This window comes from Diceros bicornis, chromosome 13 (genome assembly GCF_020826845.1).
Source record: "Diceros bicornis minor isolate mBicDic1 chromosome 13, mDicBic1.mat.cur, whole genome shotgun sequence".
Taxonomy (NCBI): domain Eukaryota; kingdom Metazoa; phylum Chordata; class Mammalia; order Perissodactyla; family Rhinocerotidae; genus Diceros; species Diceros bicornis.
The window spans coordinates 13,309,919-13,325,168 of record NC_080752.1 but is presented as its reverse complement, the minus strand read 5'-3'; the positions used below and the strand labels follow the sequence as shown (position 1 = coordinate 13,325,168).

General features: G+C 34.7%; 1 protein-coding gene across 3 annotated transcripts in view; it reads left to right on the top strand.

Moving 5' to 3' along the window:
• Positions 1-15,250, top strand: part of FAF1 (Fas associated factor 1) — a 493,835-nt gene that overhangs the window by 80,616 nt on the left and 397,969 nt on the right. For all 3 annotated transcript variants that reach the window (XM_058552367.1, XM_058552369.1, XM_058552368.1), the window contains exon 2: positions 10,691-10,759. In XM_058552367.1, the coding sequence (XP_058408350.1) occupies positions 10,691-10,759 (69 nt within the window). The remainder of the gene's footprint in view (positions 1-10,690; positions 10,760-15,250) is intronic.

Genomic DNA, 15,250 nt, shown 5'->3' with positions numbered 1-15,250 from the left:
CTGTTACATCATTTACAATTTTTCCTATAATAAATAATGCTGCAGTGAATAACTCTGTACATTTATCGTTTTGCAAGTATACAAATAGATAAGTTCCCAGAAGTGGGACTGCTGGGTCAATGAATATTTGCATTTGTAATTTTGATAAATATTTTCCAATACTTGTCCTTCAGGGCTGTATCAATTTTCACTTCCCTTAGGAACGTAGAAGACTGCCTATTGCTACAAATCCTCACCAATAGAATGTCCATGAAATCTGCAGAATTTTGCCAACTTAGCATTTCTTTCAGGTGTTTTTAACTTCATCTTTTAATGTAAATTTCATTTTGTTTTCCGGATCTACTGTAGTATGTTTTGCATGGTTTATTCTCCCCTTTGTTTTTCCCATTTAGTCTTCTTTTTTGTTTGTTTTGTGTTTTTCCCTCAAATTCTTTCTGAATTTTGCTACCTTGTGCTTTATCTCTTTCTGTTTTTAAATTGTCTCTTCCTTGAGTTTTGATGTCTGTCCTTATGGTCTTACTTCCTAGAGTTCATTGCTTCATTAAATATGCCATATTTATGGTAGAATGTTTGGTTACAGTTTTTATCTGCTCATTAATGTAATTTTTGTTGCTATATTTTGCTGCCCTTTTCTGCCCCCTTATCCTTTTTGTTCTGTTACTATCTTTGTATTGATGCAGTGCCCCTTCCTTTTTCATTACTTATCATTGCATGTGTTGGATTTTTCTGGATCAGAACCCCCTGACCCCTACCACCAGGAGATTCCTATGATGAGAAGGACCCAGAATATCTCTCTAGGCACCACAAACTATAGTTTCTTTCTTTCTCTGCCACAAAGATCAGTTCCTTCAATATGTTTCCTTTGTATGGTTCTGTTTATAGTTCTAAGCTGCTACAAATGAGTGCATAGCTCCCTCATTTGTTCAAAATCAAGGTACATTTATTTTTTTGGCTGGTATTTTCTGACATCTGCCTCTACTGGGATCCTCCTTTCCCAAGTTTCTTGCCTACACCTCTTCTTGCACATATTGTGTCTGATCCTACCCTTGCTATCCCAGATTGATTACTGGTTTTTGAAAACAAGGGATATTATTTTGCACTTTAGGTGAACTCCTTGTGTTCAGGAAATACAATTTTCAGATTGAGGTGAAATTCACGTAACATAAAATTAACCATTTTAAAGTGTACAATACAGTAGTATTTAGTCCATTTATAGTGTTATACAACCACCGCCTTTATCAAGTTCCAAAACATTTTCATCGCCCTGAAAGAAAATCTTGTGCTTATTACTTCCCATTCTTTCCTCCCTCCCAGCCTTTGGCGACTACCAATCTGCTTTCTGTTTCTATGGATTTACCCCTTAGTTTTATATACATTTTATGTACATGGAATATATGTTTATACACATGGAACCATATAATATGTGATGTTTTATATACATGGAGTCATATAACATGTGACCTTTTGTGTCTGACCTTTTTTCATTTAGAATGTTTTTGGAGTCATTCACATGTATTGGTTCTTCATTCCTTTTATGTATGGATATAGCACATTGTTTGGACATCCATTGATGCACAGTTGGGTTGTCTCTATATTTTGGCTATTGTGAATAATACTGCTATGAACATTCATGTACATATTTTTGTTTGGATAGTTGTTTTCAGTTCTCTTGGGTCATATATATCTAGGAGTAGAATTGCTAGGTCATATGGTAACTATGTTTAACTTTTTGAGGAACTGCCAAGCTTTTTCACAGCTGCGGTGAAAAACCATTTACCCTCCCATCAGCAGTGTACGAGGGTTCCAATTTCTCCATATCTTTGCCAATATTTGTTATTTTCTCTTTGTTTTTTTTTTTTAAATTATGACCATCCTGGTAAGTGTGAGGTAGTATCTCATTGTGGTTTTGATTTGCATTTCTCTAATGATTGGTGATATTAAACATCTTTTCATGTGCTTGTTGGCCATTTATATATCTTTGGAGAAATATCTATTCAAGTCTTTTGTCCATTTTTTTTTTTTTTGAGGAAGATAGGCCCTGAGCTAACATCTGCCAATCCTCCTCTTTTTGCTGAGGAAGACTGGCCCTGGGCTAACATCCGTGCCCATCTACCTCCACTTTATATAGGATGCTGCCACAGCATGGCTTGACAAGCGGTGCGTCGGTGCGCGCCCGGGATCCAAACTGGCGAACCCTGGGCCACCACAGCGGAGCGCGTGCACTTAACCACTTGCGCAACCGAGCCTGCCCCTTTTGTCTGTTTCTATTTTTTTAAAGATTTTATTTATTTATTTTTTTCCCCCAAAGCCCCAGGAGATAGTTGTATGTCATAGCTGCACATCCTTCTAGTTGCTGTAAGTGGGACGCGGCCTCAGCATGGCCGGAGAAGCGGTGCGTCGGTGCGCGCCTGGGATCCGAACCCGGGCCGCCAGCATCGGACTGCGTGCACTTAACCGCTAAGCCACGGGACCGACCCCCTTTTGTCTGTTTTTAAATTGGGTAGTTTGTTTTTTTGTTGTTGAGTTCTAAGAGTTCCTTATATAATCTGGATACTAGACCCTTATCAGACATATGATTTGCTAATATTTTCTCCTATTATATAGGTTGCCTTTTCATTTCCTTGATAATGTCCTTTGACGCACAAATATTTTTAATTTTGATGAAATCCAATATATGTATGTGTTTGCTTTTGCTCATGCTTTTGATGTCATATCTAAGAATCTGTTACTAAATTCAAGGTCATGAAGATTTAGCCTTATATTTTTTTCTGAGTTATATGATTTTAGCTCTTGTATTTAGGTTGTTTATCCATTTTGAATTAATAGTTGTATATGGTGTGAGGCAGGGGTCCAACTTCATTATTTTGCATGTGGATATCCAGTTGTCTCAGCACCATTTGTTGAATAGACTATTCTTTCCCGTTTGAATTGTTTTGGCACTCTTCAAGAATCAATTGGCCATAGATGTATGGGTTTGTTTCTGGACTCTCAATTCTATTATATTGGTCTATATGTCTATCCTACATCAGTTTCACACTGTTTGGATTACTGTAGCTTTGCAGTAAGTTTTGAAATAGGGAAGTGTGAGTCTTCTAACTTTGATTTTTTTTTTTCTTCTCAAGATTGTTTTCACTGTTCTGGGCCCCTTGCAATTCTGTATGCATTTGGGGATCAGCATTTCCATTTCTCCAAAGTGGCTATTGGAATTTTGGTAGGAATTTCATTGAATCTGTAGATTACTTTGGGTAGTATTGTCCTCTTAATGATATTAAGTCTTCTAATACATGAACATTGGATGTTTTTTCACTTATTTGGGTCTTTTAAAATTTCTTTTAGCAGCGTTTTGTAGATTTCAGTATACAAGTCTTTCACTTCCTTGGTTAAATTTATTCCTAAATATTTTATTCTTTTAGACTATGTCACAGATGGAATTATTTTCTTAATTTCCTTTTCATATTGTTCATTGCTAGTATATAGAAATACAACTGAGTTTTGTGTATTGGTCTTTTATCCTGCAATTTGCTGAATTTATTAGCTTTAATAGTTTTTTTTTAATGTACGAATTCACTAGGATTTTCTATATATAAGATCATATCATCTGGGAATAAGGATAGTTTTACCTCTTCTATTCCAATTTTTATTGTGTTTTATTTCCTTTTCTTGCCTAATTGATCTGGCTAGAATTTCTAAAATAATGTTTCATAGAAGTGGCAAAAGTGGACATTCTTATCTTGTTCCTGATCTAGGGTAAAGGCTTTTAGTCTTTCAACATTGATTATGATGTTAGTTCTGGGTTTTTCATAAATGTCTTTTATCATGTTAAAGAATTTCCCTTTTATTCATAGTTTGTGTTATGATGGAAGGTTATTGGATTTTACTTCTTCTGTATCATGTGAACTGATCATGATTTTTTGTTTTGTTTTTCCTTCGGCTTATGAATGTGGGGTAATGATTTCTCTATGTTTAACCAACTTTGCAATCCTGGAATAAATCCTATTTCATCATGGTCTATAGCCTTTTAATATGTAGCTGTTTCCTGTTTGCTAGTGTTTCGTTGAGGATTTTTGCATCTATATCCATAATAGATATTGGTCTCTAGTTTTTTTTTCCTTGTGCCCTCTTTGTCTGACTTTGTTATTATGGTGATGCTGGCCTCATAGAATGACTTAGGAAGTGTTCCCTCTTCAGTTTTTTGGAAGAGTTATAGAAGGATTGGTGTTAATTCTTCTTCAAATGATTGATAAAATTCAACAATGAGGCCATCTGGTCCTTGGCTTTTCTTTGATGGGAGGCTTTTGATGTAGTCTCTTTACTTGTTATAAGTCAATTTGGATTTTCTGTTTCTTCTTGAGTCAGTTTTGGTAGTTTGTGTGTTTCTAGGAATTTTTCCATTTCATCGAGGTTATCTAATTTGTTGTCGTATAATTGTTCATAGTCTTTTTATTTCTGTAAGGCCAGTAGTAACATCCCCACTTTCACTTCTAATTTTAGTAATTTGAGTCTTCTTTCTTTTTTCTTAGGCAATCTGGCTAAAGGTTTGTCAATTTTGTTAATCTTTTCTAAGAACCAACATTGGTTTTGTTGATTTTCTCTATTGTTTTTCTCTTCTCTATTTTATTAATCTCTATTCTAATCTTTTATTGTTTCCTTCCTTTTGCTGGCTTTGGGTTTAGTTTGTTCTTTTTCTGTTCCTTAAGGTGTATTGTTAGACTACTAATTTTAGATTTTTCTTATTTTTAAATGAAGATGTTTACAGCTATAAATTCCTTTTTGGTCTTCAGCATATTTTTTGTGATTTCAGTCTTTTAAAATTCATTGAAACGTGTTTTGTGGCCTAACATATATTCTGTCCTAGAGGATGTTCCATGTGTGCTTAAGAAAAATATGTATTTCTGTTGTTTTGGGGTGGAGTGTTCTGTAAATGTCTGTTATATCTAGCTGGTTTATAGTATTTTTGAAGTCCTCTATTTCGTTCTGTCTCGTTCTGTTCTTTATTGAGAGTAAGGTATTGACATATCCAACTATTATTGTAGAACTCTATTTCTCCCTTCAATTCTGTCAGTTTTTTCTTCATATATTTTGGAGGCTCTGTTAGGTGTGTGTGTGTTCATCATTTTTTATATCTTTTTGATGGATTGTCCCTTTTATCAATATATAATGCTCTTCTTATTCTCTTGTTAAAATTTTTGACTTAAGGTCTGTTTTATCTGATATTAATAAAGCCACCCAACCTCTCTTTTGGTTACGAATTGCATGCATGTTTTTCCATCCTTTCACTCTCCACCTTTTTGTGTCTTTGGATCTGAAGTGAGTCTCTTGTAGACAGCATGTAGTTGGATCATGTCTTTTTATCCATCCTGCTAATCTCTGCCTTTTAATTGGAGAGTTTAATCCATTTACACTGAAAATAATTACTGATAAGGAAGCATTTAGTTCTGCCATTTGGCTGTTTGTTTTCTGTGTCATATCTTTTTATCCCCTCAATTTTTTCATTACTGCCTTATTTTGTGTTTAATTGACTTGTTTGTATTGTGCTGTTTTGATTACTTTCTCATTTCCTTTTCTGTATATTTTTCAATTATTTTCTGTATATTATTTAGTTATTTTCTGTATATATTTTAGCTATTTCTAAGAAATAACCAATTTCTTCTTATAAATTTATAAAAATTTATTTTGAATTAATACCAGCTTAGCTTCAATAGTATACAAAGACTCTGCTCCTATACAGCTCTATCTCTCCCCCTTTATGTTGTTTCACAGCTTGCATCTTTATACATTATGTGCCTATTAACATCAATTTATAATTATTGTTTTATGCATTTGTCTGTTAAATTGTATAGAAAAGAAAGAGGAGTTACAAACTAAAAGTACAATACTGGCTTTTGTATTTACCTATGTAGTTACCTTTACCAGTATTCTTTATTTCTTTGTATGGCTTCCTGTTGCTGTCTCATGTCCTTTAATTTCCCCTGATGGACTCTCTTGAGCATTTCTTGTAGCATAGATCTAATAGTGACAACTTCCTTCAGCTTTTGTTTGTTTAAGGATGTCTTAATTTCTCCTTCAGTTTTGAAGGACAGTTTTTTTGGTTCAGTTTTTTTTTTTTCTTTTAGCACTTTAAATATATCATCCCAGTGCCTTCTGGCCTTTGTGGTTTCTGATGAGAAATTAGCTGTTAATCTTATTGAGGATCCCTTGTATGTGAAACACTTTTGCTACTTTCTTGATTCTTTTTTTTTTCTGTGTGTGTGTGTGTGTGTGTGTGTGTGTGTATGTGTGTGGAAGATCAGCCCTGAGCTAACATCTGTTGCCAATCCTCCTCTTTTGCTGAGGAAGATGGGCCCTGAGCTAACATCCATACCCATCTTCCTCTACGTTATATGGGACGCTGCCACAGCATGGCTTGACAAGCAGTGTGTCAGTGTATGCCCGGGATCTGAACCTGTGAACCTCGGGCCGCCGAAGCAGAGTGCCTGCACCTAACTGCTTGCGCCACTGGGCCAGCCCCTCTTTTTGGGTTTTGATAGCTTGATTATAATGTGTTTTGGTATGGATGTCTTTGCATTTATCCTTCTTGGAACTTGTTGAACTTCCTGAATGTGTCATTTCTTGTCTTTTTTCAAATTTGAAAAGTTTTAGCCATTATTTCTTCACATTTCTTTTTTCTGCCCTTTTCTTTCTTTTCCTCCTGGGACTTCCTGTTGTGTGTATGTTCATACACTTGGTGGGCTCCCACATATCTCTTAGTCTCTATTCATTTTTCTTTGTGTTTCTCAGACTGGATAATTTCAGTTGACCTCTCCTCAAGTTCTCTGATCTTTCTTCTGCCGGCCCAAAGTTGTCATTGAAACTCTGTAGTTAATTTTTCATTTCAGTTATTGTACTTTTTAGTTCCAGAATTTCTTTTTGGTTCTTTTTAAAATAATTATGTCTTTATTGATATTTTCTATTTGTTGACACATTGTCCTGGTTTCCATTAGCTCTTTGTCCGTGGTTTCTTTGAGCTCTTTGAGCATATTTAAGATAGTGATTGATAGTCTTTGTCTAGTAAGTCTGATGTCCGTTCTTCCTCACAGACATCATTTCTTCTTTGAATGGGCCAGACTTTCTTTTTTCTCTGCATGCTTCACAATTTCCTTTTAAAAAGTGGACATTTTAAATATTAAAATGTGATAACTCTGGAAATTAGATTCTTCCTCCCTCTCATGGTTTGTTTTTGTTGCTTTTGTTTGTTTAGTGACTTTCCTAAACTATTTTTTTTTTTGTGAGGAAGATCGGCCCTGAGCTAACATCTGCCAATCCTCCTCTTTTTGCTGAGGAAGACTGGCCCTGGGCTAACATCCATGGCCATCTTCCTCCACTTTATATGGGATGCTGCCACAGCACGGCTTGACAAGTGGTGCGTTGGTGCACACCCGGGATCCGAACCGGCGAACCCCGGGCCACCACAGCAGAGCGTGCGCACTTAACCACTTGTGCCACCGGGCTGGCCTCCTAAACTATTTTTGTAATGTTTGTTTTTTTTTTGTCATGGGTGGTCCCTGTCTTAGTCTGCTTGGGCCACCATAACAAAATATCATAGAAGGGAATTTATTTTCTCACAGTTCTGAAGGCTGGAAGTCTGAGATCAGGGTTGCCAGCATGGTTGGTTTCTGGTGAAAACTCTCTTCCTGACTTGCAGATGGCCACCTTCTCACTTTGTTCTCACATGGCAGAGAGAGAGAGAAAGATCAAGCTCTCTGGTATCTCTTCTCATAAGGGGCACTAATCCCATCACGAGAGCCCCACGTACATGACCTCATCCAAACCTAATTACCTCTCAAAGGCCCCACCTCCAAGTACCATCACACTGGGGCTTAGGGCTTCAACATGTGGAATTTTACAGGGAGGGGCGACAGAAACATTCAGTACGTAACAGTCTCTGAAATCTTTTTTTCTTTTTTGCTGTGGTCTGCTGGTGTTGTGAGAGAGATTTCCTTGAACACCTGGAGTAAAAAAGAAAATAAAAAGAAAGAAAAGAGGAAAAAGAAGAGAAGAAAGAAAAGAGGAAAAAGAAGAGAAGAAAGAAAATTCTTTTCCAGTCTTTAGAGACTGGCTCTGTGTTGGGGTGTTCTGACCCTTAGGCAAGCTCTTTACAACTCTCTCTTAGACTTCACTTCTGCTTGTGCTGAGTCTAGAGATGAGCCAGTAGTTTTCTCAGGTCTTCTCTGAGTAGGTGTCCTGCCTTGGACATATGCATGGTTTTCTAAATTTCCAAATTGTTTTTCAATGCCCTAATTGCCCAAAGAAACTCTTTCCAGCTTTTCCTCCAGGTTTTTGGCATGTCTCTTGTTTGCCTCAACTGTAATATTTTGTCTCATGTGGCAGTGGGTTTTTCGTTTGCCTTAAAATGTTTTTGAAGAATGCCCTCTGTATAGCTGCTTTTCTGCCCTTGGAGAGTTGCAACTTGGTGAAGCAAAGGAGAGTGCCTTGAGTCAGTCCTTCACGTATTCTCACACAGGTCACAACAGACAAACACAAATTCTTTGAGAACAAAGTTTACTCTGTTCCCTGTAGAACTTGGGACCAGGGTCCAACTGTTGGAATGTGGGCTCGTGTATTCAAGACTGCCACTGAGCTGAGAGTGGGGAAAGGGAAATAAAAATGCCACAAAGCTTTCCTACTGTTTTTATGTCACCTTTTTGTTGTTTTAGCATTTGCTTGTTTGATGTAAATCTTTGACTATTTTCCAGAGTTCTGACAAATTTGATTGTGACAGGTTTTCCTCAGTTTTTTGGTGTTTCTTTGGAGGGATGGGCTCTTGGAACTTACCTCCTACACCTGTCATTAAGGAAGTGTGTTTTTGTTTGCACTTTCTGATATTTGCTGCTGTTGGGACCATTCTGCATTCCCTGTAGTTTTTCTCTCCACTTTCTCCTGTGCAACTTCTGCCCTATCTTACCTGTTCTTAGCAGCTTTTATTAGTATTTTGGAATCTTTGGCTTATCCCTGTCTTTTCATTTAGCTTAAAATGAAGATTGCATTTTTTAATGTTCTCTCACTTGTTTGCCTTTGTTGTTTTTTTATGGTATCCAGGATTCATATTGTTCCCTTACCCCCTAAAATTCTGTCTTGATGTTTATAGTCAACCCCTATTTTCACCCAAACTCCTGGTAATCATTTATATGTTTTCTGTTCTTAGAACTTTGCCTTTTCTAGAGTGTCATGTAAATGGAATCACAGTTTCAGTCTGGCTTTCACATAGCATAATACATTTGAGATTTTTCCACATTGTTTTGTGTTATCAATAATTTGTTCATTTTTGTTGCTGAGTAGTTTTCTACTATATGAATGTACAGTTGAAGGACATTTGGGGTGTCTTATGTTTTCAGTGATTATGAATAAAGCTGTTATAAACATTCATGTATAATTTTCACATGAACATATTTTCTTTTAGATAAGTACCTAGGAGTGGGATTACTGTGTCATAACTTTCTAAGAATCTGCTAACCTGTTTTCCAAAGGCGCTATATCATCTTGCATCCTCGCTAGCAATGTATGAGAGTTCCAGTTCTTCTGTATCCTTACCATTACTTGATATTGTCAGTATTTATATCTCTCTCTCTGTTTTGCATTTCCCTAATGACTAATGATGTTGAGCATTTTTCTTATTCTCGTCTTTGTATCTTCTTTGATGAAGTATCTGTTAAAATCTATTGCTATTTATAATTTATTTAAATTGAGTTTTGAGAATTCTTCTTATATTTTGGTTATTAGTCCTCTATTAGACTTGTTTTGCAGATGTTTTCTCCCAGTCTCTGTCTTGCCTTTTCATTCCGTTAACAGTGTCATTCAAAGAGCTGTAGTTCTTAATTTTAATGAAGTCCATTTTACCAGTTTTTTGGGTTGTGTTTTTGCTGTTGTATCTAAAGGTCACAAAGATTTCTTCCTATGTTTTCTTCTAGAACAATGCTAGAAATAGACTGAAAGTGATATATGTAATTTTAATTTTTTTAGTATCATGTTAAAAATTTAAAAAGAAACAAGTGAAATTAATTTAAATCTTCTGTTTTATTTAAGCCAGTGTATTCAAAATGATCATTTCAACATGTATTCAACAGAAAAATTATTAATGAGATACTTTACATTTTTATTTTTGTGCTAAGTCCTACCCTCGTGTGTATTTAACACAGCACATCTTAACTCAGTTGAGCCACATTTGAGGGGCTGACTAGCCACATGTATCTAGTGGTTACCATATCAGACAGCACAGATCTAGAAGTTTTATACTTTTGGGTTTTACTTTAAGTCTGTCATTTATTTTGAGTTAATTTTTGTATAAGGTGCAAGGTATGGATTGAAGTTCATTTTTTTACATATGGTTGTTCATCAGAAACTTTTAAATAAAAGTTTGTTCTCAGCGATTAGAGATCTAGAGATTATCCTGGGCTCTAAAGGTCAACATTTAAACATACTTTCTTTTATTGCCTTATTTTATTGTCTTTTATTTCAGTGTAATGTAAATTTACTTTGTAATTAACAGTTTTCAAACAATATGTGTAAAATGCTCAGAAGTATTAGGCATTTAGTGTCCTGGCTTTATTTATATAGCTATTGAAAGTTCAATTACACATGCTAGTTACCTTTTAAGACTAATTAACCTCCCAGTTCCCAAAATTATATCTAAAATTCTTATTTACTTTGTTTCCAGGCGTGTACTGGCATTGAAAACATTGATGAAGCTATTACATTGCTTGAACAAAATAATTGGGACTTAGTGGTAAGTACTTTCTTCTTTTTTCCAGCTTTATTAAGATATAATTGACATATAAGGTGTTCAGTGTGATGATTTGATATATGTATATATTGTGAGATGATTACCACAATGTTAGTTAACACATCCATCACCTTGCATTATTACTTTTTGTTTTTGTGGTAAGAACTTTTAAGATTTACTCTCTTAGCAACTTTCAAGTATACAGTACGGTATTGATAACTATTGTCACCATGCTGTACATTAGATCCCCAGAACTTATTCATCTTATAACTGGAAGTTTGCACCCTTTGACCACCTTCACGCATTCTCCCCTGCCCCTGTCAACCACTAATCTAAACTGCTCTGTTTCTATGAGTTTGGTTTTCTTTTTAGATTTCACATATAAGTGAGATCACACAGTATTTGTCTTTCTCTGTCTGACTTATTTCAAGTACTTTTTTCTTTATTTGACCAGTAATCAAATTTTATGAGTTCTTGAATGTCTTTAACATTCCTTATAGGTTGTTCAGTGTACCATCGCCCATCTGTAACTCTAATCTGAGTAAATAAAATCTAAATATTTTATCTTTGAGATGAAGTTCTTGTTTAGTTCAGTGTTAAATTACTAAATTATTATGAATTCTTAGATAATTAAAAAAATTTTTAAAGTTGTTTTCTTATCTTACTGTGTATTAAGGTTCATCTTCCCCTGTAGTATTGTGATGGAGATGCTTAGAAGGAGAGAAAAGTCAGACTTGTTTGAATGTCTGAATAACTCTATTTGGTGTTTCTGCCTCATTTCCTGGGGCCCTTACTGATGATTACTCCTTTCTAAAGCTGTTAAAGAAGTGGCATTCTGCTGTGGTTTTCCTTATGAACTTCTGACCTTTTAATGTAGAAGTTGTTTATTTTTTTTCGTGGGGGACAGGGGGGCCTGACTTAAAAGGCAAGGCCCAGCACAGCACTACACATTCACAAAATTGTAATTTATTTACAATTGCAAAGCAGACTGAAAATGAATTGTACAACAGTATTGGAGCAGTATTGGTTGTGTTGGGATGACACAGATGTCCCTCAGTGAAATCCTTTGAAATCCTTAAAAAGCCTAAATTACAATTTCAAAGAAGTGCTAATTTTTGAAAGTCAAAACTTGAGATGTGTATTTATAGAGCTGAGATTAGATATGTAGGTATATTCAGGTTCATACATGGACTTACATAATCAGCTATCATTTATTTATATGCTTTGTGTAGATTTACTACTATTAATTTTTTTACTCATATTATAAAAAGCCTTTATTTTCAGTTTGTAAAAGTAATAATGTTCATTGTATGAAATGAGAAGATATAGAAATTTACAAAGAAGAAAGTAATAATCACCTTTAATCTCATCACTTAGAGATAGTAATTGTTTAACATTTTTGAGTGTATTATTCCAGGATATTTTCTCTTATGTGATTAACTTCTTTTCATACAAATGAGATTGTTCTATTGCTACCATTTTGTAATCTACATTTTTCACTTAATCTATTATGAATATCTTTCTATCCAAGCAAACGTAACTGTTCATCGTTCTTTTTAATGTTTGTTTAATGTTTGCGTGATATTTCATGGTGTGGTTGTAGCATAATAATTTTACCCATCAGTCTTATGCTTTTAGACTTTTAGGATTTTTGCAATATTTCCTATTATACACATTACTGTAGAGAATATTCTTGTACATATATTCTTGCATACTTAACCTATTATTTTCCTAGATGATATTGAATAAATTCAATTCATAATTGGATTTCTGGGTCAAATTATATACATATTTTTAGGTTTTTGGATACTTGTAGTTAAATTGCCTTACAGGATGGTGACACTAATTTAGATTTTTACCAACTATGTACATTTTGAGATTGCCTATTTTATTAAGCCAGTGCTTCCTTTTTTTTATGTTCTAGTACTTGTCAAAATTTACAGATATTTGTATGGCCTGACTCCAAATCCAGGCTTTTACCACTGTGCTGTACTCTTAACAAAGCATGGTATAGGTGACATGTCCATGATTTCTGTGTGTGGGTGGGTGGGGGAAGGAGCAGCAACTTATTTGTAATGATGTCCCCAGGTTTCTTGTCTTGAAGCTTCTTTTGTAATAGCATGTGCATTGCTTTATTTAGTTTGTGTATTTTTAGGGTATCTTTTGGAGAGGCTGATGTAGATTATTGGTTGAGGTTAAAAATCCCACCAAGCCATTGCATGGTACTGATGAGAGGGGTATGAGGTGGAAGTAAAGGGAGGTTGTGGGCTGGGAGTAATTGACTATAAGTCTCTGATGTGAGAATTACCATTTGAAGGGGTGGATGTAAGTTCTTTCCTTATTTGCATCCTATTGGTCCATGTTCATTAGTTTTGAAGATTAAAACATTTGTTGGTTCTGGATATTTTCTCAATCCAATCTATCTAGAGTATTGCAAAGGGAGAATTTTCCCAGATAGTATTAAATAATTGAATGGTACAGGTGTTCTCTAACTATTTCTGTGTTATTTTTTTGGGAAAATATTATAATAGCACTTGGGTTAAAAACAGTGATGTTATATTTCTGCAGAAATGTAATCTCATACTGTATTGGGCCTAAGCAAAAGCATCAGGCTATCTTTCACAACCTTAAACTTGGGCTTTCTTTTGAAATATATGTGCTAGCTGGCTTTCCTCTGCAGATAATCCACTTTTATCACAGTAAAGGTTTGCTCTGTTATGTAACTCTTGCTCTATAAATTTTCTCATTTCTCCTGTTTTTATACAGCACTCACTTTACATTGTGGTTTTTTAAAAATGAAGTTTATATATTTTGAATAATCCAAACTTTTCATTAGGATCATGGAACTTTTTATATGGTGTTTTCTATATTTTGCCTGTGCATTATATTTTGTGTTTCTAAATTATGATTATCACTGCTCTGTTTGATGGGCCTTGTGGAACAGTTTGCATAATTTGAATCTTTAACCTAGGACATGCCTGTATTTTAAATTTCTTGCACATATCTGCCCTCTCCTTCAGTGTAGGTGGACATTTTGCTAGAGAAGTATAAAGGAATGTGACTTAGCCACTACAATCTGGAATTGTGATGAATATAAGAAAATCCAATAAAAAAAACTCATTCTATCAGTACTGAGTGCTTACAGTATATCCAGATTTATGCTAGATACAGTGGGAGCTTAAAAAAAATGTAATAATGTATGGTGTCTGACTTTGAGAAGTATACTGAAAAATTGATAAGACACATGGTCTTTTATACATGTATGTGATACTCAGAAATGAGAATAACTTCCTGAAAAATGATTGCAAATATTTTATCTATTTTATAGATTTAGACACATAAATAAAAAGTATTCTATATGAAAATATAACCCAGTCCCAGGAATTTTACCCATTAGTCACTTTGCTTGATCTGCACATTATTTTCATTATATAGCTATCCACAAAACAGTGCTTCTACACCCTATGTTTTAAGTACCCCACAGTTGATTCTTCTTATTTTGGGACAACTGCATATTGGGTTATATATGCTAAAATTCTGAAAACAAAGTAACATGAACTTGAAGAGTATTGAGAAGCATCTCAAGCTACTGTTTTACTTGACACGAAGCCTGTAGTATTCTCCCTGCCTCCATCTACCTCAGACTTTCATTTTTCACATTGTTTTGCACTTAGAGTTAAGGGAAGATTAATGTCATTATAGTTGATTCATTCCTTGCGGATGAGTATTTTCTATTTATATCTACAAAGGTGAATAAGTAAGGGAGAATTGTTGGCAATGAATTAGAATCTTTTACCAAAGGATTGGCTTCTTACGTGGAAGCATGCTATGTGATCACTATAAATTGTAATCCGGGCTCCAGAATTGACCCACTGCTCATTTTCTGTTTTCAGTATAGAAGAATTTGGGCCAGTGGAGAATAGAAATCTATATCGTTTGTTTTAATTTTGAGTAATCAAAATGTGAGACAGCTAACTATAGTGGTAAACCCATTGCATTAATCTTGAATCAGGGGCCTGCCCTGGCTTTTCAAACCTCTTGGCATTATTATATTGGGTATGGCCTAGGACACGTTACTTCTCTCTGAACTTCTGAACTTCTTCATATTAAATAAAGGGCTTGGACTAGATCATACTCAAGATTCTTTGATACATGAAATATTTATGAAGAATCTATGTCCTAATTTCTGTCAAGATTCTATAAAAAGCAGTCAATTATGAATAGTAGTATAACAAACATTTTAATAGAACTTTATAAGTTTGCAACACTTGTGCACATACCATTTTGTTTAATCCTCTTAACAACTTTATGATGTAGATAATGACAGGACAAGATGCTATACCAGTTGTTGTACAGAAGGTCTGTATTTATGAAACTCCTTCAATAAATTAAAATTTACAGTAAGCTCTAGGAGATCCAGGGAAAGATATTTGACATACTTGATAACCCAATGCTAAGTGAAATAAAGTAAAAGTAAACATTAACCTAGCCATA